This window comes from Aotus nancymaae, unplaced genomic scaffold, assembly GCF_030222135.1.
Source record: "Aotus nancymaae isolate 86718 unplaced genomic scaffold, 86718_ANA_hifiasm-v0.15.2.pri h1tg000108l, whole genome shotgun sequence".
Lineage (NCBI taxonomy): Eukaryota > Metazoa > Chordata > Mammalia > Primates > Aotidae > Aotus > Aotus nancymaae.
In genome coordinates, this window is record NW_026988523.1 from 39894720 (window position 1) to 39920883 (window position 26164).

Consider the following 26164-nt stretch of genomic DNA (forward strand, 5'->3'; position numbering starts at 1 on the left):
GAATGAATAAGCAGTAGTAAATTAACTTTTGTGGGGAGTCATTTACCTATTCAAGTGGACACTGGAGACCATCATTTTATTGGAGAGTTTTTTGTTTTTTGCATTGTGTGGGAGGTAAGATTTGATGAATCCTAAAATGTCTTCCAACTGCTAAGATCTATGATCTTGCACATCAAACAGGCCCTTCACAATTTCCCTGTTCTTTGCCAAAGAACCCTGTCCATTTGCTCCAGCCTCCCTCCCTCCCTCTCTCTCTCTCTCCCCGCTCCCCGCCCCCCCAGCCTTCCTCACTCTCTTGTGCTGTTCCCCTGTCCAGGGTGACATCCTACTACTAAATCTTAATCTGCAACATCTCTTAGCTTTATCTCTTTCATTCGCTGTTTCCTGCTTTCCGTGCACCTTCTTGATTTCCTTCCAGCTCTTCTCCTCTTTCTGAGACTCACACACTCCTTCCTTATCTTTCCCTCCTTGCCTCCTTCGTGTACCTCTCCTTCCTCCCTCTCCTTCTTTGCTCCCCCTACTTCATTTTCGTCCCCGCATCCCCCGACGGCCTCCCCCTCCTTCCCGCTCTCTGCCTTACCCTAGTTTGGAAATACAGCAGACCTCTAAACCTGCCACCATTGGATGCAAACGGTTGTCACTCTACGGTTGGAGACGCTACTATTGGTCGGGCTGGAGGCGGGTACCAAGCTGAGTATAAAAGGTGGGGCCGGAGGCGGTGCGCGGAGGGGCTCTGACAGGACGGGTCGAGAAGGGTGCTCCGGTAGGAGCTGGTCGCCGAGAATCCCGGGTGCCAGCACCAGAGCAGCGGCTCTCCGTACTAACTCCTCTGCTGGTCAGCCGTAGCCCCTGCCGCAGAGCCCGGCAACTCTCAGCCATCGCTCGCGCAGCCCCGAGGGCCCCTCGCCTCACCTGTGCGTGTCGCGCCCTGCGCGCGCTGTCCGGCTGTGGAGATGAGCGAGGTGAGCGGCGCGGCCCCCAGCTCGGCAGGGCTGCGGCGGGGAGGGGGCTGCAGCTCGGGATCCCAGGGAGGCGAGGGAAAGCTAGGCAGCCTGGAGAACCCTCCAGGGAAAGCTCCCACCTCGGGGCGCTGGGAAACGATTGGAAGGCGGGGTGCGGGGAGCTTTCAGTCTCCCTACTGTGGACGGGGCTTTTGGGGGTAACGAGAATCGGCTGTAGAGTCGGGGGGGATGCTGAGCTCTCAGGTGGTAGGTCATCCCCTCGGGATACTGCCCTCTGCATCTGTCTTACTGCCCGAGGTTATTCTGGCTCCCCATACCCCCCTCACTTCGCTTCTATTCCCTCTCTCCTAGGGATGTAAGGCTCTCGCATTCCTTATGTAGCCTCTAACAAGAACTCCATCCCTGGCCCCCGGGGAGGGCCGCTATTCCCTTTTAGAAACGTGGCATCCTGCCCTGCACTCATTCAGTCAGGAACGTTGGAGGGACCTTTTCTGATATTCAGAAGCCCCTGCCAGCACCTGGGGAGATGTCCCCTTCAAGAAGAGACTTCCCTCTGCAGTGCTTGTTACAAACTAGGTCTTCCAGCAGGCTCTGTGGTGTTCATCGTGGCCAGACCCATTCCATTAACTGATTTACTGTTTTCAAAGAACACTGTTCATGGGGTAGGGGAGCGGGGGGGTGGTCAAAGCAGAGACTTTGGAAAGACGCCTCCCATTGTCTTTTTGTAGACACAGTCTCGTTTCCAAAAACAAGGATCAGCCTTCCCAAGTGAAGTCAGTCTGGGTAGTGGCATCACAAGCTTGCCCTCTGCAACCTCTTTCCTGGTACCCACATAGTTGTGTTAAATCCAGCTCCTCCGCTATATGTCAGATATGTATGTAGCTCTGCTACTTACCTGTGATGTAGGCAAAGTACAAAACCTTTGTTTCATTTTTTATCTACAAAATGGAGTTATTATTGGTTATTGTAATAATTAAATGAGATAATAAATGCCAAATACTTCGAACAGGACCTGGCACTTTGTATTAGCTATTATCTTTCTGTTTCTGTTTTTTTTCTGTTTTTTTAATTAGAGTATTACAGAAATTTAACAAGAATTCCCAAAGACATTAGATTACTGAAGGAATAGGACCCTGGAGCCTGGGTTCCAGTTTAGATACTAAAAATGAAGATCTCTACTGACTCCTACCAAAAGTTGTCACCCAGGGAGCTAATTAGTGCCGACTGCTGTGTTGTCTTGGTTGCCATGTTCACTAATTTTATCCTGGAAAATTCAGCTAGTTTGGGGGCTGCAGATGAACCACAGTGGTTTCCAGTCCCTCAGCTGGTTGTGACTCTGATGATGGCAATCTTTCAGACAGAAAAGAAAAAAAATGCATCAACGTCCTCTTTCAGTTCTAACATGGGAAGAGAGGTTTTCTTTGCTCTCTTTTCACTGAGGTCTAGGGTTCATACCACTCCTCCTACCCCGAGCATTTCTAAATCTGAAAGTTGTAATCCAAGCCATCCCCTGGGAGTTTGTGATCTGAAGGCTATGCCAACATGAGGATTTGTGGTTAGGCTGTGCTTTTTGGGGGAAGTGCACAGCCCCTTTGTAGGACACACTATAGGGGCTGGCATTTAGGGTGGTATTTGGTGGAATGATAAGCCTGTTGTGTGGCAAATAAAACAATTTGGTGTTTGAGGGGAAAGTCAAATCTCAGGCTGCCTCCTGACTCAGCAGCTGAATTTGGTTAGCCTTCAGGGCTAGGGGCTCAGTAGAATGAAGAGAGAAGGGTCCACAGATGAAGACTGTCAGTGTATACAAGGCTGCCCAGCCTCCTAGGCTCTCAGAGCGAACTGGTTTTAACTAGCAATTTACTTGTAGAAGCTGCCTCCTAATACGGAGCTGAGCCTGGTCTCAGGGATGAGTACTTATAAAATCCAGAAGCAGCTGTTTCTGAATCAGGTCACAAAGGGGTCTCCGCTTCTCTAGAGGCCGAGACCTAGCCTATTTTCTTCCTCTTGTAAAAGTTGTGATAGAAGGTGGAAGTGTTGCCCAGAGCTCTAGGGAGACTCCAAACTGCTTCATTTCTCTCAGCCCAGCCCCATGGGGGCTGAAGAGCCCAGCTCAGGAAAGCCCTGTGTACCTTGAAGCTTACGTAAGTTTCGCCTCCCCCAACTGCTTATTTTCTTACTTCAGAGAAACTGCATGAAATGAGACTATTTGGGATGTCTTTAAGAGACTCCTATTTCAACTGAAGAACAAAACCAGGGAAGAGTCTCCAGACCTAGAACAACCAACAGTGCAGGGGTTCTGGTGGGGCTGCTGGGGAGGATCTTTGGCTCTGCCTTGCCTTTGTGGCTCTTGCTGTCACTGATTACTGCAGTAGAGCATTTCCCCGTGAGTGTGTGCACGAGCGTTTGTGCACGAAGGAGCTGCAGGGACTCATCTCCAATTTGTCTGCATTCACAGCTGCAGGCAGGATTTGATTGCTGTGGATCACAGGCTATCTCCTATGATTTAATAACTTTTTCCTAGTTTCAGTAATGCATGGGAATGGGAGATGTGTTCAGTCTCTGAGGGCTCTTTCCTATAACCCTTTGTCATCCAGTGTAGCTGGCTGCTTAAAGCAGAATTGCTTGTTCTTTTGTAATCCTGTTGCATTTCTCATCTGTGAGGAGCCTCGCTGGGGAAATCCCTTGGTCCAGCAGTCATTCTGCTGAAATGGGAGTCATGGACCACTGGTGACAATCCTCATGGTGTCTGTCCTGTGTTTTGGCTGGCAGGGGCTGGAGCAAGGGACAGATCAACTAGAAATGTCATTTAGGGGAGAGCTTAGACCTGGTGCTCCTTCATTATCCTGCTTGCTCTCTTCTTACCTAACGAGAATGGGATATCACACTTTAAAGATTCACACCCTCTCTTCTGTGCACATCTGTCTGCATCTGCCACCTTCCCAACAAGGGACGTTCAGTTAGAGTGATACTATTCTGTTATGTCTCCTGAATCAGTTGTTAGGGAACCTGGTGTGGACTTGGAGGAGATCCAAGTTTCTCTCTCTCATTGGTATGTTACTTTTATTTTGGTTATACTGGATATACAAAATAGGAAGGCTGGTCACTTACTGATATTGAAATGCCTTCTACCTCTGGAAACATCTGACTTGGAGTGAGGAAAAACAGAACTTGCTCATCCCTTTTTTAGTCTCCCATTTATGTTACTGGTTTTAGCTGTTTAGGCAGGAGCCTCTGGCGGGTAGAAGTGGATGACTTTGTCGTCCTGTGACCTGGAAATATGGATGATTCTTTCTCAACTACAGCTGTGATTTGTTAGCTCTTAGAATATCGTCTTTATAGGGTTAGGCAGCCATAAGTAATATGGCTGAAGTCCAAATACACAAACCTGATGCATCTTTCATGTCTGCCCATGAAGAGTCTTAACTGATGGAAGTGGTGGAGATAGGGTTGCAGGCAGAGGATGAAGATGAATAATTATCTCTTCAAGGTGGTGGTTCTGTGAATGCCTCCCTCTATTTTCTTTTTACTTTTCTCTATTTCTAAATTGTCTTTCATGAGTCTATTTTATCATAGAGAAAAATAAACTTAGTTCTGCAAAAAATTCCTCAAAATAGAAAGATATCTTTCACCAAGAAAACCTCAAATAAAATATCAAAACATTTTAGCGATGCAATTTTAGATTTGTTAAGGAGCCCTAAAGATCATCTGGTCCAATCTTCTCATTTTACAGGTGAGGAAACTGGGGCCCAAAACTTACCCGTTTACGCAGTACTAGAACCAAGGCTAGGGCACAGTACTTCTGACTTCTCATTCTAAAGGAACATTCCACAGGACTCCTTCAACATTTTACTTTGGTAAATACAGAATTATTTGATTAGCATGCAACCTTTTAATGAGTATATTTCAAGTACTTTTTTTTTTTTTTTGAGACAGGTTCTCTGTCACCCAGGCTGTAGTACAGTGGCACAATCACGGCTCACTGGCCTCGAGCTCCTGGACTTAAGCAATCTTCCCACCTCAGCATCCCGAGGAGCTGAGACCACAGGTGCACACCACCATGCCTGGCTAATATTTTTTTGTATTTTTTATAGAGACAGGTTTCACCACGTTGCCCATGCTGGTCTTGAACTTCTGAGCTCAAGCAATTCACCATCTCAGGCTCCCAAAGTGCTGGGATTACAGGCATGAGCCACGATGCTTGGCCTCAAGTGTTTTCCTTTTTTTTTTTTTTTGAGATGGAGTCTCACTCCGTCACCCAGGCTGGAGTGCAGTGATGTAATTTCAGCTCACTGCAGTCTCTGCCTCCTGGCTTGAAATGATTCTCCTGCCTCAGCCTCCAGAGTAGCGGGGATTACAGTTGTGTGCCACCATGCCTGGGTAATTTTTGTATTTTTTTTTTAGTAGAGACGAGGTTTACCATGTTAACTAGGCTGGTCTCAAACTCCAGGCCTCAAGTGATCTACCTGTTTCGGCCTCCCAGAGTGCTAGGATTGCAGGTGTGAGCCACCACCCCTGGCTTCAAGTACTCTGTAAGAAATATAGGCTGGGCATGGTGGCTCAGGCCTGTAATCCAGCACTTTGGGAGGCCGAGGTGGGAAGATCACAAGATCAGATGTTTGAGACCAGCCTGGCCAATATGGTGAAACCCCGTCTTTACTAAAAATACAAAAATTAGTCAGGCATGGTGGTGGGCGCCTGTAATCCCAGCTACTCAGAAAGCTGAGGCAGGATAATTGTTTGAACCTGGGAGGCTGAGGTTGCAATGAGCTGAGATCACACGACTGCACTCCAGCCTGGGACAGAGTGAGACTTTGTCTCAAAAAAATATAAAAAAAAAAATATAAGCAGTCTGGCTGAGTGTGGTGGTTCACGCATGTAATCCCAACACTTTTGGAGGCTGAGGTGGGAGGACTGCTTGAGCTCAGGAGTTTGAGACCAACCCAGGCAACATGGCAAAACCCTGTCTCTACTAAAAATTAAAAAATTAGCTGGGCATGGTGGTGCATGCTTGTGATCCCAGTTATGTGGGAGGCTGAGGTGAGAGGATCTCTTGAGCCTGGGAGGTTGAGGCTGCAGTAAGCCACGATGACACCACTACACCCCAGCCTGGGTGATAGAGACCCTGTCTCTCTCACTCACGTAAAAGAAATATAAGCAGTGTGATCTAATAATGCTGAGCAAGAGGATAGAGACAAGAGACCAACATTAGATAATATTTTATCAACAGGGTACAAACTGGTAGGATACTAGTCAGGGCAGGTACTATCCATTCTTATGCAGGGTGCCTAGTCATCTTAAAAATGGGTGCAGAAAATGTACTGGGGTGGAGTAGGTAAGCTGATGGGAGTGAAGGAAGTAGGGAGCTTGGAGGCCCTTTTTTCATGGGTTCTTAATTTCAGTGTTCATCATTGATTCCCATAGTTGCAGGAAAGCAGGTGTCTAAGTAAAATTGGTGCACCTGGTGACCAAATAGCCTCTGAATATTCAGTCCTCTTTCGTTTGGCCACTTGACTTCCAAGTAGGGAGTACAAAGGCTTTGGGAAGAGAACAGTAAGGCTAGGCGTGGTGGCTCATACCTATTATCCCAGCACTTTGGAAGGCTGAGGTGGAAGGATTGCTTCAGCCCAGGAGTTTGAGACCTGCCTGGGCAACATAGCAAGACCCTGTCTTTACAAAAAAATAAAAAATTAGCCAAGTATGGTGGTTTGCACCAGCTACTTGGAGGCTGAGGTGGGAGGATTGCTTGAGTCCAGGAGGTTCAGGCTGCAGTGAACCGTGATTGTGCCACTGTACTCCAGCCTGAGCAACAGAGCAAGACCCTGTCTCAGGAAAAAAACAAAACAAAACAAAAAACAGCAAGAAGATGGGGAAAGAAGAATGCATTAGCCTGGCAAGGTAAGTGATGAAAGCCTGCTGGGATTCAAGCATCCTGAATGCATGATTTTCTAAATCCATACTCCAGACCTGCTGCTCAAAATGGCTTGACTTGCACTGGAATTATTTTAGATATAAAAGTAAGCTAAATCAGAGCAGATCCAAAACCACTTTTCTTTTTTTTTTTGAGACAGAGTTTCACTCTTGTTGCCCAGGCTGGAGTGCAGTGGTGTGATCTCAGCTCACTGCAACCTCCTCCTCCCAGGTTCAAGTGATTCTCCTGCCTCGGCTTCCCAAGTAGCTGGGATTACAGGCATCTTACCCCACACCTAATTTTTTTTTTTTTTTTTTTTTGTATTTTTAGTAGAAACGGAGTTGCATCATGTTGGCCAGGCTGGTCTTGAACTCCTGACCTCAGGTGATCCACCTGCCTCAGCCTCCCAAAGTGTTGGGATTACAGGTGTGAGCCACTGCACCTGGCCTCAAAACCACTTTTCTGAGAGATCTACATCCCTAAAAGGTGCCCATAAACAAGTACATAGAAATCTAGACCTCATCACAGTCTCCTCACTGAAGCCTGATTGCTGTTTCCCTCCAGGTTTATTCCTGAAGGCATGTTCACCTAGATTTCCCAGTACCCTACCCCAGGAAAAGGGGCGCCATTTACCGTTTTGTTGTCTCTGGTGCTGCCTCCCTCCCACACAAAGTCCTCCAGCTGAGTGTTTGCTTTGCAGGCTGCAGGGGGGAGTAATACGTTTATTTTGGGACATTAACACCATGGGTGGGATGCACATTGAAGATTATAGTAATAAATGATGCTTTGGTACTTCTCTCTCTCCCCCATTCCCTATCCCCTAGTATGGGATAAAGGCACAGCTTTAAGCTATGTGCAGAGCACCACAAATAACCACTTATTAAACTGTGGCAGCCCATGCGGGGGGGTCGGGGGGAACAGGCTGGGGCTGTTGACTCACTGCATACATGAGCTGGCATGGCCAAGAAATTCTGCCTCTGACTCCAGTTGGGGGGTACTTCTATTCCAGGAAACAGGGGTGGGGTGGCTAAGAGGGGCGGATCAGACAAGGGGGCTTGGGAGCTAGAGCTGTTTAGGTTCTATTTCTGTCTTAGGATGCATCTGAGATATAGGGCATTGGGGAAGTAGTCTATATATTAAGAGAGGAATGTGTGTATATAGAACCTGGAGTAGGATTCCTAGTTCTTTTTCTGTTATTATCTTGAGGGTGACCTTGAGCAAGTCTTTCTGAAGCTGTTTGAGGACTGCAGCTGGTTGCTGCACTGAAAGAATTGAAACGGTTCCAACAGTGCTCCAAAAACAGCAGTCTAGGGTCTTCCAGGGGCACTGGAGGATCCCAGAGGCCTCTATAAGGTTTTTTTTAGCAGTTACCTTCATTTAACACTGGAGGAGAATGTGTCAGAAGGGATAGAAGGGTCCCAGGGGTGGAGTAGGAGGGTGCAAGCCTCTTTGTTACCACTTAGAAGCAGATCCACTAACTCCTGTCCCCCTTCACTTCCTGCACCTCTAGAGCAAGCAGGGAGCCTGTGAAGCCTAGGATTTACGTCAATACAAAGGCAAGGAAAGAGATTTTTAAAGGCTAGTATTTAGGATTTTTAGGATTCAGTCCCTTTTTAGGTTTTTCTGCCTTGGACTGTAGGACAGGATTCTGAGTTCCTCTGTCTATCTAAACTAATTCTGGCAGTAAGTACCCAAATGTGCTTAGAATGTGTTTTTATTTGCACAGCATCCAAGCTATGTCATGCAAATGCAGGTATAGGTGGTCTAGGTATGGTGAGGCGATCCTTGTTTCTGTTTGTTGCTGCTGGTAACAGCCTGTGATCTCTCTTTAAAGAGCCCAGTGGGCTGAGGAATATGGGGAAATCTGGGTAGTTGATCCTTTCCCAGGTTCTAACTCACTGCTTAGAGCAGAAGGGGTGACACTATCTTCCCTTTTCTGGTGACAATGGTTGCTGTGGCAACGCTATTAAAGATGAAAGCCACAAAAGAAGGAAGAAACACAGCCCAAGAAGGGAGCAGGGAGAGTTGGACCTAGAGTTATAGGGTATCTGTTCCCCAATAGTGGCAGCAGAAAAACAGCACCAAACTTGCTACCTTTTTGAATGTCTAGGTGTCTTGCCACCACAATGCTATCTTTTTTTTTTTTTTTTTTAAGACATAGTCTGGCTCTGTCGCCCAGGCTGGAGTGCAGTGGCGTGATCTTGGCTCACCGCACCATCCACCTCTTGGGTTCAAGCAATTCTCCTGCCTCATTCTCCTGAATAGCTGGGATTACAGGTGCCCACCACCATGCCCAGATAATTTTTATATTTTTTGTAGAGATAGGGTTTCACCATGTTGGCCAGGCTGGTCTCGAACTCCTGACCTCAGGCGATCTGCCCGCCTCAGCCTCCCAAAGTGCTGGGATTACAGGCGTGAGCCACTGTGCCTGGCCAACAATACTATCTTGTGAGGCAAGGAATAGACTTATACAATCATTTTCATGATACCAAAGTGGACTCAATCAAGGAGATATAGTTTGTTTACTCCTGAGCACTAATCTCCTTCTCCCTGTGGTGTATAACTTAAAAAAAGAGATATCTCAGGGTTCCCAGAGGTTTACAGCCATTCTCAGCACTTTTGGGGAGACATTGGGAAGACAGGGAGATTGTGATTTCTAGAGTTTGTTTAGAGGGAAAAAAGAGCGTTTAGGAAACTCCTATGATAGCAGAATAAGCCTCCAGGGCCCTTCAAACAATCCCAGGTATTCTGTTCCTCTTTCAGTTCCACTTAGAGAAGATCTACTCTGTGGCAACTCACTCTCTGATTCTAGTATTTAAACCCTGCAGTACCTCAGCATCTTGACCTAAACCTATTGTTATATTCAACCCCAGGTGATATTACTTTGGAATAATAACTATTTGTTGCAATATGTGCTAGGTATTTTACATACATTTTCTCTAGCTTCTTTTACCTTTTTTTTTTTTTTTTTTTTAAATTTGAGACGGAGTTTTGCTCTTGTTGCCCAGGCTGGAGTGCAATGGCACAATTCTGCTCACTACAAACTCTGCCTCCTGGGCTCAAGAGATTCTCCTACTTCAGCCTCCCAAGTAGCTGGGATTATAGGCATGTACCACCACACCTAGCTAATTTTGTATTTTTAGTAGAGGCAGGGTTTTACCATGTTGGTCAGGCTGATCTCGAACTCCTGACCTCAAGTGATCCACACACCTTAGCCTCCCAAAGTGCTGGGATTACAGGCATGGGCCACCGTGCACTGCCCTTTTACCGTTCAAGGTAGATATGATCTCTCTTCTGCAGATGAGAGATCTGAGCACAGCAAAGCTAAGTAATTTACCCAATGTCACACAGCTAGCAATGGCAGAGCTGATATTTGAACAGATAGTCAGTGCAGATCCAGGGTATGAACCTAGATCTGACTGACTCCGTTTAGTATGCCACAATGATGCTCCTAGAAATTTGAAACCTAAGAGAATTTTATTTTTTCTTTTATCTTCATCCTCTATGTGATGGTAAGGCTTAAGCAAATTTTAATTCACATAACATTCATTGAGTACCTACTGTTACAAGACACGGGTTTTAGTTATTGTAGGCTAGACACAAATGGAAAACAGGGACCTTGCTTCAAAGGAAATAAAATCAAGCAGGGTGCTGAGGGTGGGGAAGGGGAGGTAAGACATATTACCGATACTAAGACATATTACAGGTACTTCTCATGAAGTATATTTCATATTACCTGTACTTGTACAGGTAATATGTCTTATCTGTTACCTGTACTTGTAGTACAGGTAACATGAAATATACTTCATGAGAAGGTCTTTCCTTCATTCTCAGCTCTTTTTCAGGCACATATGTTAAAGTAAAGGAAAGCAATGACCTGGCTTCTAAGAATCACTTTTCCATAACCTCTGAACTGACTACAGAATGGAAGCCCTCAACTGACTGAAAACAAATTTGATTTCAGAAGTTTAGATGAGATTTCAAATAAAACAGAGAGCTCCCTTCATTTATTTAAAAAATACTTAGTGTAACTCATGTGTAAAGGATCAATAGGAATTAATGACATAAAAAGGAAGCAGGGATAAGGGAACCATATGCCAAGGTCCTGAGGTGGGAGGGAACATAGTATGTTCCAGAGATGAGGTTGTTGAGGTAATCAGAGGCTGCATAATGTAGAGCCTTTTAGGTTGTATTAAGGATTTGGGGCTGGGCGTGGTGGCTTACACTTGTAATCGCAGCACTTTGGGAGGCCAAGGCAGGAGTACTGCCTGAGCCCAGGAGTTTGAGACCAGCCTGGGCAACATGGCAAAACCCAATCTCTACAAACGATCCAAATATTAGCTAGGAGTAGTGGTGTGTGTCTGTGGTCCCAGCTACTGAGGAAGCTGAGGTGGTGGGGGGATTGATTGAGCCCAGGAGGCCAAAGTTGCAGTGAGCTGAGATTGTACTACTGCATTCCAGCCCTGGAAACAGAGCAAGACCCTGTCTCAAAAAATAATAAAGGGCTGCGCACGGTGGCTCATGCCTGTAATCCTAGCACTTTGGGAGGCCGAGGCATGTGGATCACCAGAGGTCAGGAGTTCGAGACCAGCCTGTCCAACATGGTGAAACCCCATCTCTACTAAAAATACAAAAATTAGCCGGGTGTGGTAGTGGATGCCTGTAATCCCAGCTACTCGAGAGGCTGAGGCAGGAGAATTGCTTGAATCCTGGAGGCGGAGGTTGCAGCGAGCCAAGATTATGCTACTGCACTCCAGCCTGGGCAACAAGAGCAAGACTATGCTATTGCACTCCAGCCTGGGCAACAAGAGTGAAACTCCATCTCAAAAAAAAAAAAAAAAAAATTGGTATTCCCCAATCTTGACAATTTCTACTTTCCTAGACCTACTTCTTTCTTCTCTAATGGTAGTTGGAAAAGAAATTCAGGTTGAGGAAGGCTCTATTTATTTTTTAACTGACATCCTTAAGTCATATATTTATTTACTTCTTAGAGAGGAAAGCTTTATATGTAAGAGTATAGGGAACTGATTGTCAAGATTCCTGAGGAGGAGAAGAGTATGGGATCTAGCGCTCAGATGGCAGGACAAGATATCATTTCAATGCTGACAAATGCTCTGGGAGGAAGTGGACAGGGCAAGTGTGTGGTGCTTCTCTTTCCTGGAAGTGGGAGGAAATGAAAAGGGTAGATACTCCTGGGGAAAGTATTAGGGAAAGGGGGAATGTTACTATGTCATGTTCCTGTCTGCAATCTCAAAGCCTAAAGAAAAAAGGATCCTTAAGCCAATAAGTCTCTCCCTTTCCTTCTTCCCCATGGGAAGGGAGAATCCGCAACTTTGAGCTGCAGAGGAAACAAAAGAGTACTCATGGGGAATTGACAGCATCAGCAAGATGATGGAATGGAACATTGGTACACATCAGGCTCAGAGGCAAGGAGAAAATAAATATAGAAAGGTAGGCAAGGAAAGAAACTAGAACCCTCTGGGGAGAATAAATTAGGGAAAAGAGTTGATGGGCCTCACAGTTGCTAATTAGTGTTTGGTATCTATTGAGAAATGAGAAGCATTTTAGTCCCAGCTTGTGGGGTGCAGGTGGCTCACACCTGTAATCTCAGCACTTTGGGAGGCCAAGGCTGGAGTATTGCTTCAGTGAGAATATGTTTTAAAAAAAAAACAAACCAAAAATCCCATTTAGTCCTGTGTGGGCAGCAAGGCTGAACTGAACCAACCTCCAAGCTCACTAGAAACTTGGAATAACAGGCTTGAATGCTTGAAATGGAAGCCAGTAGGATGATCCTACACATGGAATTCTCAGACTCTGAAGGGCCGGGTTGTGGCTCTGTGAGTAAAGAACACATGTAAACTATGGCTGTCCTCTAGGAGTCAGCCTCGTGTGTCAGGAGACCCACTGAGAACCATTAAGATGAAAACCGGAATCAGGGTGGATAGATCAATGAGCAGAAATCTGAGTGACAGGCATAGTCTGGGATCAGGTTGTCAAATATTAATAACATGTAAAATTGCTCCATAATGGCAGGACTGAACCCTGTTCCCTAAGTTCCTTGTGGAGTATATGTGAAGATAGTGTTGTACACGCATGCACATACACACCTATACATGCCCATGCGTTTGATTGGACATCGAGAAAGAGCGTAGCATAATGATCAAGAGCATGGACACTAGAGCCAGGCTGCCTGGGTTCAAATCCTAGCTTTGTGGCTTGTTTGGTCTATGACTCTGGGCAAGATAACCTCTCAACTTCAATTTCCTTCTCTGTGGAATAGAAATAATAATTATACCCTATTTTATAGGTCTGCTATAATTATTCAATGTGTTAGTGTTTGTAAAGTGCTTAGAAAAGTAGCTGGCACATAGTGTATTATACATGATTGCTCACATATATAAAGTAAGGTGACATTCTGAAATCCTTGCTTTCTTCCAGTTCCCCTAGATGGGTCCTATAAGGAGAAGGAAGGATTTGCTAAACCATTTCATTGTTGTTTCTGGTCAGAAAAGCTCAGTATTGAAAGGAATAGAAGGCTGGGTATGGTGGCTCACTTGGGTAATCCCAGCACTTTGGGAGGCCAAGGCAGGTGGATCACCTGAGGTCAGGAGTTCGATACCAGCCTGGCTAACATGGTGAAACCTTCCCTCTACTAAAAATACAAAAATTAACTGGGAGTGGTGGCACATGCCTGTAGTCTTAGCTACTCGGGAGGTTGAGGCAGGAGAATCACTTGAACTCGGGAGGTGGAGGTTGCAGTGAACTGAGGTTGCACCATTGCACTCCAGCCTGCACGACAAGAGCAAAACTCCATCTAAAAAAAAAAAAAAAAAAGAGTAGAGGAGCACCTGAGAGGTTTGTGATCCATACCTGGCTGCAATGAGGAGCTGAAAATTGCTGACCTGTTACAGTTCTTGCAGTTTGGCCTCACTCCTCTGGAGGTATGATTTTTTGTAAGAAACAGTAGAGTATGTGGTTTCTAGTTCACCCAGAGTGGCCCTCCATGCCTCCTTTGTTTATGTGAAGTATGGTTAGTCTGATGGCTTGCAGATGCATATACCAGAGGACCTTAATTCATCTAAAATTGCTGTGATTCTAGAAGATAAACAAGAGGATTGGGGCAGAGGCCAGGGACTAATAAAGGACTGAGCACCATAAAGAGGGTGGGAGCAGGCAACTTGTGATCTAACTGCCCCCACCCCTAACCTCAGCAAATCACAAATAACTAAATCCAGAAGAGTATCTAGAGTGGCTATTTTGAGAACTGGCTAGAGAGAAAGGAGGAAGAGGGGCAGGAGATAAAAACCCCTGTACCCTTTTCAGCAGAAGGTGAGAGGGAGATTTCAAGGGGCATTGTGAGGAATAGGAGTTTTCTTCTCCTTACAGCATCCTTTTCTGGTTTCCCAAGTGGAGACCCCCATTTTTAGATTATTATCTCTCATAAATTTAACCTAAATGAAGCTGGAAACCCCGGGGATTGGGGGACCAGAGGGCAGCTGAGCCACTGCTCCGTTCCAACACCAGTGATCTCAGGAGGGGATGGGGAGGGGAAGCAGCTGGCAGGGCAGAGGAAAAGTGGCAGCCTGTGTGGTTTAGTCCTGGCACATATTCCTGCTTAGGATTCTCAAGGTCCGCTGATATAAGAAGGAACATAGAGGAAACAGCCACCTGAGGGAAGATATTTAGAGTCAGTGCCCAGATTTTCCTTCAGAGAGGAGGGGTCGGGGTGAGAGAAAAGATCTGATGGATTAAGGGAACAGGCTTAGAGTCAGACAGGGGGATAATGGCTAAATCGTGGATCAGAGTCTGAGATTTACTGGCAAAAGAGCATAGGCTTTGAAGTCAGAAATTATGAGACTATAGAATTTGCCTCTTAACCTATGACCCTCTCATCTGGACAGTTGCTGTTATCATATTAACTGCACACTCCATCCAGGTCATACTTTTGTTTTTTTTTGTTTTTTTTGAGACAGAGTCTCACTCTGTCACCCAGGCTGGAGTGCAGTGGTGCGATCTCAGCTCACTTCAACCTCCACCTCCACAGTTCAAGCAATTCTCCTGCCTCAGCCTCCCCAGTAGCTGGGATTACAGTTGCCCGCCACCATGCCCAGCTAATTTTGTGTTTTTGGTAGAGATGGGGTTTCGCCATCTTGACCAGGCTGGTCTTGGACTCCTGACCTCAAATGATCAGCCTGCCTCAGCCTCTCAAAGTGCTGGGATTATAGACGTGAGCCACGGTGCCTGGCCAGGTCATACTTTTGTACTGTGGACAAACCTCTTGTGATGACAGTGTTCCTGTAGGAGGTGTCATCTCAGTAACTACTAGGATATCCTATCTATTATGTACAAAATTAAGAAAAGAAAAACATTTGACAACAGAGAGATTATGGGGAGAGAAAGAATAACAACTGGGCCAGTCTCCTAAGTTTCAGGAACAGTCCTTCCTCACATGGAATCTTTCTTTTGGTCAAAGGGGAACAAGCAGGAATTCCATAGGGTTTCAAGAACATCTTTATGTATGTTCTTCCAGATTTTTAAATGAAAATGTATATAGGCCTGGCACGGTGGCTCATTCCTGTAATCCCAGCTCTTTGGGAGGCCGAGACAGGAGGATTGCTTGAGTCCAGGAGTTTGAAACCAGCCTGGGAAGCATAGCAAGACCCAGTCTCTACAAAAAATATAAAAATTAGCCAGGTATAGTGGGATGACTATAGTCCCAACTACTTTCCAGGTTGAAGTGGGAAGATCACTGGAGCCTGAGAGATTGAAGCTGCAGTCAGCCATGATTGTGCCACTGCACTCCAGGCTTGGTGACAGAGCAAGACCTTATCTCTTACAAAAAAAAAAAAGGGAAATGTATATATGTACATAGACAAACACATATTTATCTTACACAAAATTTGGAACATATAATTTATAACCTAGTTTGAAAAACTTTCCCATGTCAAGTACAATATTGCATTAGCATTTTTAATAATTTTTTTTCTAAATGATTTTCTCCTTATTTCCTCCTAATGTTTTATGGGAACCATTTACCAGAATTGAAAGAATAGTTCAAGCCAGGTGCAGTAGCATTACACCTATTATCTCAGCTATTTAGGAGGCTGAGGAGGAAGAATTGCTTGAGTCCACCAGTCTGAGACTGGCCCAGGCTGTATAGTGAGACCCTGTCTCAAACAAATAATTAGAGTTAATAAATGAATTCAGTGAAGTTGTTGGATACAAGATCAATATATAAAAATTAGTGGTGTCTCCAAACACTGTCAATGAAAACTCCAAAGAAAGAAATTAAAGCAATTCCTTAAGGAAAGAAAAAATAGTTTAATACATGTCCATATGTCTTCCACTTAGATTCAGTAATTGTTAGCATATTAGCATATTTGTGTCAGCATGTGACAATATTTGGTCTTATGGAGACAGTACAGCCTGTTGGTTAGGGGTATGGAGTCGGTCTACCTGGGTGCCAAACCCAGGTCCACTGTTTTCTATTGTGTGATTTGACTTGGACAAGTTCCTTAACATCTCTCTAAGCCTGTTTTCCTCAACTATAAAATAGGGTGCCATCTTCTTAGAGATTTCAGAGGATTAGATGGGATAATGTTTGGCATGTAATAAACAATAAATATTATTTGGGTCCTTCTCTAAAATCACTTAGCCTGGAAAATAGAAACAGTATCTTGATTAGTTTCACTTTAAATTCATGGCCATTAACTCCCAATGTGCCCTTTGTGCTATCTGGTAATTGTGCTACATCTTCAGGGTCTTGTTGTGTTGCTCAGGCTGGTCTTGGACCCCTGGGCTTAAGTGATCCTCCTGCCTCATCCTATATCTCACCAGTTCACTCACGCTCTTACTTTCTTAGATAATCCTTTCACTCATTCTCCTCTTTCCTTAAACATTTAATACTTCCTGTGCTTTCTTCACTCTCAGCTGATACCTGTCTTGTTTCATTGAGACAATGGAAACAATCAGAAGAAAACTTCGATACATTTCTACATCTGCTACCTTTCCTGCATCTATGCCTTTATTCCTATATTGTAGGTAAACTGTCTATATACCTATCTAAGGGCAACCCCTCCACTTATGCACCAGATCTATTTCCTCTTTCCCGTTCAAGACATCACTCTGGTAATTGTCCCCTCTCCTGTATCATCAGTTTTTTTCTTCCCTACTAAATTGTTTCCAACAGCATTTAAAATCTCCCATCTTACCAAACCCTCTCATAACCCCACATTCATCTCCAACTAATGTCCAATTTCTCTGCTGCCCTTTAAAGAAAGGCTATTTGATAGAGCTCTCTCTACTCAAAAATATACAGGCAGATCCAACTTATTTTAAGTTTTAATACTTCCTATTATCTTCATCACTACCACCCTAGTCCAAGCCCCATCATCTTGCTTGTTTGTACCACTGCAAGACCCCCCTGCCCCGACTTTTCTTTTTCAAGATAGAGTTGTGCTCTGTCACCCAGGCTGCTGTGCAGTGGCAGGTTGCTCACTGCAACCTCCACCTCCTGGGTTCATGCAATTCTCCTCCCTCAGTCTCCTGAGTAGCTGAGATTACAGGCACGCACCACTAAACCCAGCTAATTTTTGTATTTTTAATAGAGACAGGGTTTCACCATGTTGGTCAGGCTAGTGTTGAACTCCTCACCTTGTGATCCACCCACCTCGGCCTCCCAAAGTGCTGGGATTACAGGCACGAGCCTCCGCACCTAGCTGCAAGACCTTCTTAATTGTGTTCCCTGGTTTCTCTCTTGCTCCTCTATTTTCTTTCTTTCCTTTCTTTCCTTCCTTCCTTCTTTCTTTTTTCTTTTCTTTTCCTTTCTTTTCTTTTGTTCTTTTCTTTCTTTCTTTCTTTCCTTTCATAAAGATGGGGTCTCACTATGTTGCCTGAGCTGGCCATGAACTCCTGGGCTCCAGTGATCCTCCCACCTCAACCTCCCAAAGTACTGGGATTATAGGCATGAGCCACCATACCCAGCCAGTCTCTTTTCTACCCATCTGTCAGAACAATCCTTTAAAAATATGACAGACCATGTTTTCCTCTGCCCCAAAACGTATAATGCCCTTTTTTTTTTTTTTTTTTTTTTTTTTGAGACGGAGTTTCGCTCTTGTTACCCAGGCTGGAGTGCAATGGCGCAATCTCGGCTCACCGCAACCTCCGCCTCCTGGGTTCAGGCAATTCTCCTGCCTCAGCCTCCTGAGTAGCTGGGATTACAGGCACGCGCCACCATGCCCAGCTAATTTTTTGTATTAGTAGAGACGGGGTTTCACCATGTTGACCAGGATGGTCTCGATCTCTTGACCTCGTGATCCACCCACCTCGGCCTCCCAAAGTGCTGGGATTACAGGCGTGAGCCACTGCGCCCGGCCCTATAATGCCCCTTTTATAAACTTAGAAAAAAATCTAAATTATTTGCCCTGTTTTAAAGACACATATTCTGGCTATCTACCTAATCTCATTTCTTATATTCTCTCCCTTACATAGCTTCAGCCATGATAGTCTCCCTTTCTCTTTCCTCTACCCTTCCAATTCTCTCACTCTGTTACTCAGGCTGGAAGTGCAGTGGCATAATCTCAGCTCACTGCAACCTCCACCTTCCAGGCTCAAGTGATCCTCCCACCTCAACCTCCTGAGTAGCTGGGGCCACAAGTGCACACCACCATGTATGGTTAATTTTTGTAGTTTTTGTAGAGATTGTATTTCATCTTGTTACCCAGGCTGGTCTTGAACTCCTGGACCCAAGCAATCCACCCACCTTGGCCTCCCCAAGTGCTAAGATTACAGCCATGAGCCACTGTAGCTGGCCCATGATGTTTTTTTTTTCTCTTCCTTGAACATACAGGCACAAACCTGCTTCAGGGACTTTCTACTGATATTTCATCTACCCAGAGGATCTTTTCCCAGACATTTACATAGTTTGTTCTTACATATCATTAAAGCCTCTATTCAAATGTCAGTCTTCAGAGAGACTTGACTACTCTGCTTTATTTTATGCTATTTCGCTAACTGATGTATTTGTTGAATGAGTACAGGGACTTTCTTTTGCTCACTGCTGTATGCCCAATGCCTAGAAAAACACTTGGTATGTGATTAGGCACTGACATACTTGTTGAAAGAATCTTTTGCTTCTTTTATACCTCTTTAGCATATAGAACAGTGCTGAACACAAGTAAGTGCTTGATAAGTATTGAAATGGGGTGGAAACAGCATAATCTACAGAACATAAATTGGATTCCATCAGTTTCTTAAAACAGAACCCTTATATCTGGCAGTCATTCAACAAAGGTTTACATCTGTAAAATGGGGGGTAATCCTAAATACTCCACTAAGCTGTTCCAACAATTAGATGAGAAAACCTTTATGAAAGCACCCAGTTTTTGTATTTTGTTAAATATAAAGTACTCAAAATTGTGAAGTGAATAAACAGACTCCAAATGTACCAAGTGCAGGAGTGACTCTGTCTGCAGATGAAACATACTTTGAGACCGACGAATGTCCAGATGAAGTAGCCTTATTAATATGATTCTGAGGAAGGGGAATTAGTATTTTTTTTTTTAAAGCTAGGATCTTTCTATGTCTTGCCAGACTTGCCTTGAACTCCTGGGTTCAAGGGATCCTCCCAAGTAGCTGAGACTACAGCTGTATGCCACTGTACCTGACCTTACTATTACGTTTAATTTAACTCTCCATCTGAGCTGGAAACCTAGAAAAAAGCATACATATCACCTGATTAGTCTCACTTCAAATTCGTGATCTCCTGCCTTATGAGGGGCCTTAATGTCCCCAGCAACTCTATCACTGTTCCCTAGTCCATTTACTCTCCTACTTTCCTAGATGAGTATTTTATACCTGCTTTCTACCTTCCTTTCTTTAATACCTCTTTCTTCCTCCTCTTGGATGATGACTTTGTTACACATTTTACTTCAAAAAATAGAAGCAATTAGGGAGACCCTCCAAATGTTCCCTGTGCTTACACCTGGGCCCCTAAGCTCTGCCTTCCCTCCAGTTCCTGTGGGTATCCTAGTCTGGCTCCTATTCAAGGCCAGCCACCTACTGATGCATTAGATCTCACCCCCTCTCTCCTATTCCAGTAATGATCCTCTTTCTGTCCTACAGTTTTTACTTGCCTACTGGATCATTTCCATAAGAACACAAACATTTTGTAATTCTGTCATCTTAAATAAGATCTTGTGACCCCCCTATCCGCCAAATGTTATACTCCCATCCCTGTTTTTGGAATTATGTCTATATTTGCTGCTGCCTGCCCTCTTGAGCCCATTACAATCATTCCCTCCTCTTGCTCCCCTCTTTCATGGAAACTTCTCTTATCAATGTCACCAGTGATCTCCCCACAGCAAAACTCAATGGTCAATCCAGTTCTCATCTTACTTGACTTACCTGCAGAATTAGACATAGTCATTCTCTACTCTCTGAAATATTTTCTTCATATGGCTTCTACATTACTGTAATATTTTGGCTTTTCTCCTACCTGGCTCTTCTCCCTTGTTTTGATTTTTCTTCATTTGTGTAAGTCTAATCACTGGGATGCCTTAGGATTTGATCCTCTTCTCTATCTGAACTCACTTTCTTTGTGATCCCATTTAGTCTCATGGCTTTATTTTTTTTATTTTTATTTTTATTTTTGAGACGGAGTTTTGCTCTTGTTACCAAGGCTGGAGTGCAATGGCACGATCTTGGCTCACCGCAACCTCCGCCTCCTGGGTTCAGGCAATTCTCCTGCCTCAGCCTCCTGAGTAGCTGAGATTACAGGCACGCGCCACCATACCCGGCTAATTTTTGTATTTTTAGTAGAGACGGGGTTTCACCACGTTGACCAGGATGGTTTCGATCTCTTGACCTCATGATCCACCCGCCTCGGCCTCCCAAAGTGCTGGGATTACAGGCGTGAGCCACCGCGCCCGGCCCAGTCTCATGGCTTTAAAAGCTATCCATATACCATAGCTCCCTAATTTATATCTGTAGCCCATGACCTTCTTTTTTAACTTGAACATTCAATTGTTTATAAAAGCATCTTTCTTGGATAATTAATAGTCATCTCAAACTTGTTAAAAATAAGCTCCTTATCCTCCCCCTAAAACCTCCTCTCCCTTTTTTCTACATCTCAGGAAATGGCAACTCTATTTTTTTCAGTTCATCAGGCCAAAATTTGGAATCATCCTTGACCTTTCTCTTTCTCACAATGCCATTTTTTGAATCAACAAATCATATTGGTCATAACTGGAAAATATAGAATCCAATCATTTACCATCTTCACCGCCACCATGCTGATTCAAGCTACCATCGTTTCTTGCTTGGTTTTCTGTAATACCTTCTTAACAGACTTTTCTGCCTCCTTTCTCATTTCCCTTTTATGCAAATCAGAGGTCTCCAGTGACTTCTCATCTCACTTGTAGTAACAGTCAAACTCCTTAAAAAGACTTCTAAAGCCCTACATAATCTGCTTCCACCCCCAGTTAACTATGTTCTCATCTTCTTTAATCTTTCCTCCTTCCTCTCTCCACTCCAGCTACAGTGGTCTGCTATTCCGCAAACAGGCTAGTCACACTTCCAACCCAGAGCCCTTGAAAACTCCTGCCAGATATCTATGAGCCTGACGTCCTCATCTCCTTCAGCTCTTTGGTCAAAAGCTGCTTTTCAGAGAAGCTTTTCCTGACTACTCTATGTAAAACTGTATTCTTCCATTTCCACCCCAGTACTTACTACCTCCTTTCCCTCCCTTTTCTCCATGGCACTTATCATCATAGTAGTCATTTTATGTGCTTTATTTATTTGTCTCTGTATATACTGGAATGTGAGCTCCATGAGAGCAGAATTTCTTTGTCTGTTTTGTCCTCTACACTTTCTAGCATCAATAAATCTTTGTTGAATAAATTTTGATGACTTTTCGTCTGGTCTCTGATCTCCAGACTCACTTCTTCAAAAGACTAAGGGAATGCACCTGGTAATAGGAGGGTTTGAGAGTATATAAGAGGTCTAAGGTGATGGTACCTTCAAAGTATTTCCATGAATATCTAATATTCTGATATTCTGATTTTTTTTCCAGCTTAATACTGAAACATCCCCAGCAACCAACCAGGCAGCTGGCCCAGAGGAAAAAGGTGAGTAGGGTTGGGCTAGGCTGTTTATAGAGCAGGTAACTGTAGAGACATGAAGGCAAATAGAAAGAGTCGGGAATTTCCTAAAGTCAGGCATGAAAGGAATAAGAACACAGATAACAAAGGACTGGGTTAGAACTATAGTACTGTATCTATAGGCTTCCTTCTATTTTTCCTAGTAAGTAAACCTATAATATTTACTCTTTGATTTTAGAAACTGGGTCTGGAGTGTTGGGGGAGAGGGGTACAAGATAAGAAACTTATCAAAAGTCCCAGCATTATCTCTATCAGAAATTGAGGGAAAGCTGAGGAAAGTGACTGTGCTTTGGGACTTAACTGTACAATTTATGAATCAGTGATAAAAGAAGACATTTGTTGTTTGTTTCAAGAGTAGCAGAACTCCTCTAAGTAACTATAGCTAATTCCCAGCCTAAGTACCTTGACTCAAACTTCTAGAGGAATTATGAGGCATTCATAGTTCTAGCGAAAATTGGAGGATCCCACAGTCTGGCACAAAATGGACCTCACCCCACTGTATTGGGGGCCTGGAGAAAGGGGCTGGAGCAGGTCAGGTTAACTCATTAATGAGTCTCCCAACTATCTGCAGGAAAAGCTGGCAATGCCAAGAAGGTGGAGGAGGAGGAGGAGATTGACATTGATCTGACAGCACCAGAAACAGAGAAGGCTGCCCTTGCTATTCAGGGCAAGTTTCGTCGATTTCAGAAAAGGAAAAAGGATACCAGCTCCTGAATGGCCAGCCTCGCCCTTCACCTTCACCCTGGCCCCTTCTCTCTCCTTCTTCAAAGCCCTGGCTCCCATGCATCTTTGTCCCTTGTCCCTCTAGCCTTACCTTGAGGCAAGTTCAACCCTTATATATTCTTGTATCTGGCCCCCTTAAGCCATCACAGAAGTAGAGGCACAAGAGAGGTGGAGAAGATGAAGACTTCAATCAGCAGCCGCTTGTCTAAGGGTGGAACAATTTCTTCTTGGGATAAGGTTCTTTAATCAGTAGCTATGCCTGCCCTGTAGAGTTGAACAAGAGGCTCTGAGGCTGAGAGAGCTCCACAACCACAATGTGGGAAGGAGGGGAAGGCCTTCAAAGTAGAGTACCTGAGGGTGGGACATATGCACTGTTCTGCTAGTTACAGCATTCACACTTCAGGTAACTTTTTTTTCCCTTTCAGATCCTTCTGCACCAACTCCAACTTCCCCTCCCAGGATCTAAGCCACAGTGGGGACTGGGGCCTCCCTTTCTCCCTAGGCAGACCTCAATCAAGCAGCTTACCACATAGTGCATGCTAAATAGATTAGTTCCAAGGAAGGGAGACTGGAATGGAGGTGTCAAGGACAAGGCTCCCTCATCATCTAGTCTAGGACCATAAGGGGCAGAAGCAGAAGAGGTTCCAGGGCCACAGGTAGGGGAATGAGAAGTAGGGTAGATATAGGGAGGAAAGAACAGTGAAGAAGGGGGGCCGGGCGCGGTGGCTCACACCTGTAATCCCAGCACTTTGGGAGGCTGAGGTGGGTGGATCACCTGAGGTGGGGAGTTCGAGACTAGCCTGACCAACATGAAGAAACCCCATCTCTACTAAAAATTCAAAGTTAGCTGGGTGTAGTACATGCCTGTAATCCCAGCTACTCAGGAGGCTGAGACAGGAGAATCGTTTGAACCCGGGAGGTGGAGGTTGCACTCCAGCCTGGGCAACAAGAGCAAAACTCCATCTCAAAAAAAAAAAAAAGAAAAATGGAGGGGAAATCTCTGAAACACGTTACTGCTGGGAAAAGGGTACTACATGAAGGATTCTTGGGGCTTTGCTGACCTGCCTGACTATTTCCCAAGTCTAGCCATCCCCAGAGACAACACAAACCAAGTGACTCCTGTAGTTCCCATTTGCCCCACCGTGGATTGGAGTCGGGGCAGAAATGGAACAGCCACTCTGTGATTTTAGCATGTTTAATAATTACAACAATAAACCTCCCCATCCCATCCACAAATGGGGTCATTTAACCTCTACTAATGTTTTTTCTTGGGAGGAATGTGAATATAAGCCTGAGGGACCTCAGGGAGTGGGGTGGAACAACTGCATTGATTGTGTGGTGGCACAAGAAGCTAACACTGCCTGAGCAATTTTCAGACTGAAGCCAACCCTGCCTTCCCCCACCCCTACCGACCTTGCCCTCACCTTGATTTGCCGCCCACATTGTCTCTGGGTTGCTGTCACCGCCCCCAGGGTGCACCTGCAAGAGTGCTCATCTTCCCTTTCTCCTTCCAGCTGAGAGCGTGCTGGGTACACATCCCTCTGAAAACAAACTTGGTCTTTTTTGCTCCAGATTCCCAAATGACCTATCTTAGATTTCCTTCTTGCTTTGTCTTCTTACCACATTCTCCCCTCCTCTCCCTCTGTTTATCAAATGCAAGGGAAGGAAAAGACTCTGCTGGTCACTAGAGAGCACCACTGTTACACTAAAATTTTAAACCACGAATTACATAAAATGATGGCTTTTAAGTAGCTTACATTGCTGAGAAATTACCTCTATACACTAAAACCAGAAGCCGAATGCTTAAAGACTGAGCAAAGAATGATCTGTTTTTGCCACTCCCTTTCCTTCTTTTATTTTTTTCCCTTTTCAATTGTTTTATTGTGGTAAAACATAAAATTTTCCATCTTAACCATCTTGAAGTACAGTTTAGTGGCATCAAATACATTCAGTAATACTGTGTAACTATCATCACTATCCATCTCTGTAACTCTTTTTCACCTTGTAAAACAAACTCTACATCTATACCCTTTAGACAATAACTCTCCATCTCCTCTCTTCCCAGCCTCTGGCAACCACATTCTACTTATCTCTGAGTCTCCTTCTTCATATTTAAGACCACTGATGGTGGTCTTTGGTCCCGTCTTGATTTGAGAATATAGAAGTCAGGCCAGGTGCAGTGGTTCACGTCTATAATCCCAGCACTTTAGGAGGCCGAGATGGGTGGATCACCTGAGGTCAGGAGTTTGAGACCAGCCTGGCCAAATGGTAAAATCCCATCTCTACTAAAAAAATACAAAATTAGCTGGGCATGGTGGCAAATACCTGTAATCCCAGCTACTTGGGAGGCTGAGGCAGGAGAATCGCTTGAACCCGGGAGGCAGAGGTTGTGGTGAGCAGAGATGGCACCACTGCACTCCAGCCTGTGTGACAAGAGTGAAACTTCATCTCAAAGAAAAAAACTATAGAAGTCAGCTGGAGGTCGGACGTGGTGACTCATGCTTGTAATCCCAGAACTTTGGAAGGCCGAGGCAGGTGGATCACCTGAGGTTGGGAGTTTGAGAACAGCTTGACCAACATGGAGAAACCTTGTCTCTACTAAAAATACAAAATTAGCCAGGTGTGGTGGCACATGCCTGTAATCCCAGCTATTTGGGAAGTGATGTAGGAGAATCACTTGAACCTGGGAGGCAGAGGTTGCGGTGAGCCACGATCATACTGTTGCACTCCAGCCTGGGCAACAAGAGTGAAACTCCATCTCAAAAAAATAAAAGTCAGCTGGGCATGATGGTGCATGCCTATAATCCCATTTACTTGGGAGGCTGAGGCAGGAGGATCATTTGAGCCCAGGAGTTCAAGACTGTCATGGGCTATGATCGTACCACTGCACTCCAGCCTGGGTGACAGAGGGAGACCCTGTCTCTGAAAAAAAATTGTGTGTGTAAACCATGTGGCAGCTATGAATGGGAAGCAAGGGACAATAACCCTAAAAGGTAACCTATGGCTCAAAGTTTACTCACGCCTAGCAAGCCCATTGCCATAGGCTATTAGGAGAATTGACCAGTAATTCATGAGAAGGCCCTATGTTAAAGGAATTCCCCCCTTCTCCTGATGCCAGGGAAAAGGAGGAAATTTTACTGTTACTTTTGCTCTGTTCTGAGTACAATATGGTAATGATGGTGGTCTTTGGTCCCAGCCTCAAAGGCAAATGAAAGGATAACCTCATTGCCACACCTGCTGTGTGTCCAGTGCATCTGGCAAAGCTGGTGTATTCCCTCTACCCTTGTTCTATGGACACAAGATGAGAATTGACTGGTGCTTTACCTGGTCTCCCCCTGTGGGCATTAAGGTAAGGCAGGTGTTTCTAGTGAATTGAACTTTTGTGGCTGATGCTAAGGCAATGCTGGAGTTCT

General features: G+C 44.8%; 1 protein-coding gene across 1 annotated transcript; it reads left to right on the plus strand.

Moving 5' to 3' along the window:
• Positions 1 to 893: 893 nt before the first annotated feature.
• On the plus strand, positions 894 to 24000 carry PCP4L1 (Purkinje cell protein 4 like 1). Its single transcript, XM_012449602.3, has 3 exons — positions 894 to 962; positions 21941 to 21995; positions 22600 to 24000. The coding sequence occupies exons 1-3, from the start codon at positions 954 to 956 to the stop codon at positions 22740 to 22742; spliced, it is 207 nt and encodes a 68-aa protein (XP_012305025.1). The 5' UTR covers positions 894 to 953; the 3' UTR covers positions 22743 to 24000.
• The last annotated feature ends 2164 nt before the right edge of the window (positions 24001 to 26164 follow it).

Excerpts from the sequence above, each read along its gene's own strand:
- PCP4L1 (XM_012449602.3), top strand. Across the intron at positions 21,996-22,599 it reads AGCTGGCCCAGAGGAAAAAG|GAAAAGCTGGCAATGCCAAG; the intron begins GTGAGTAGGGTT and ends AACTATCTGCAG.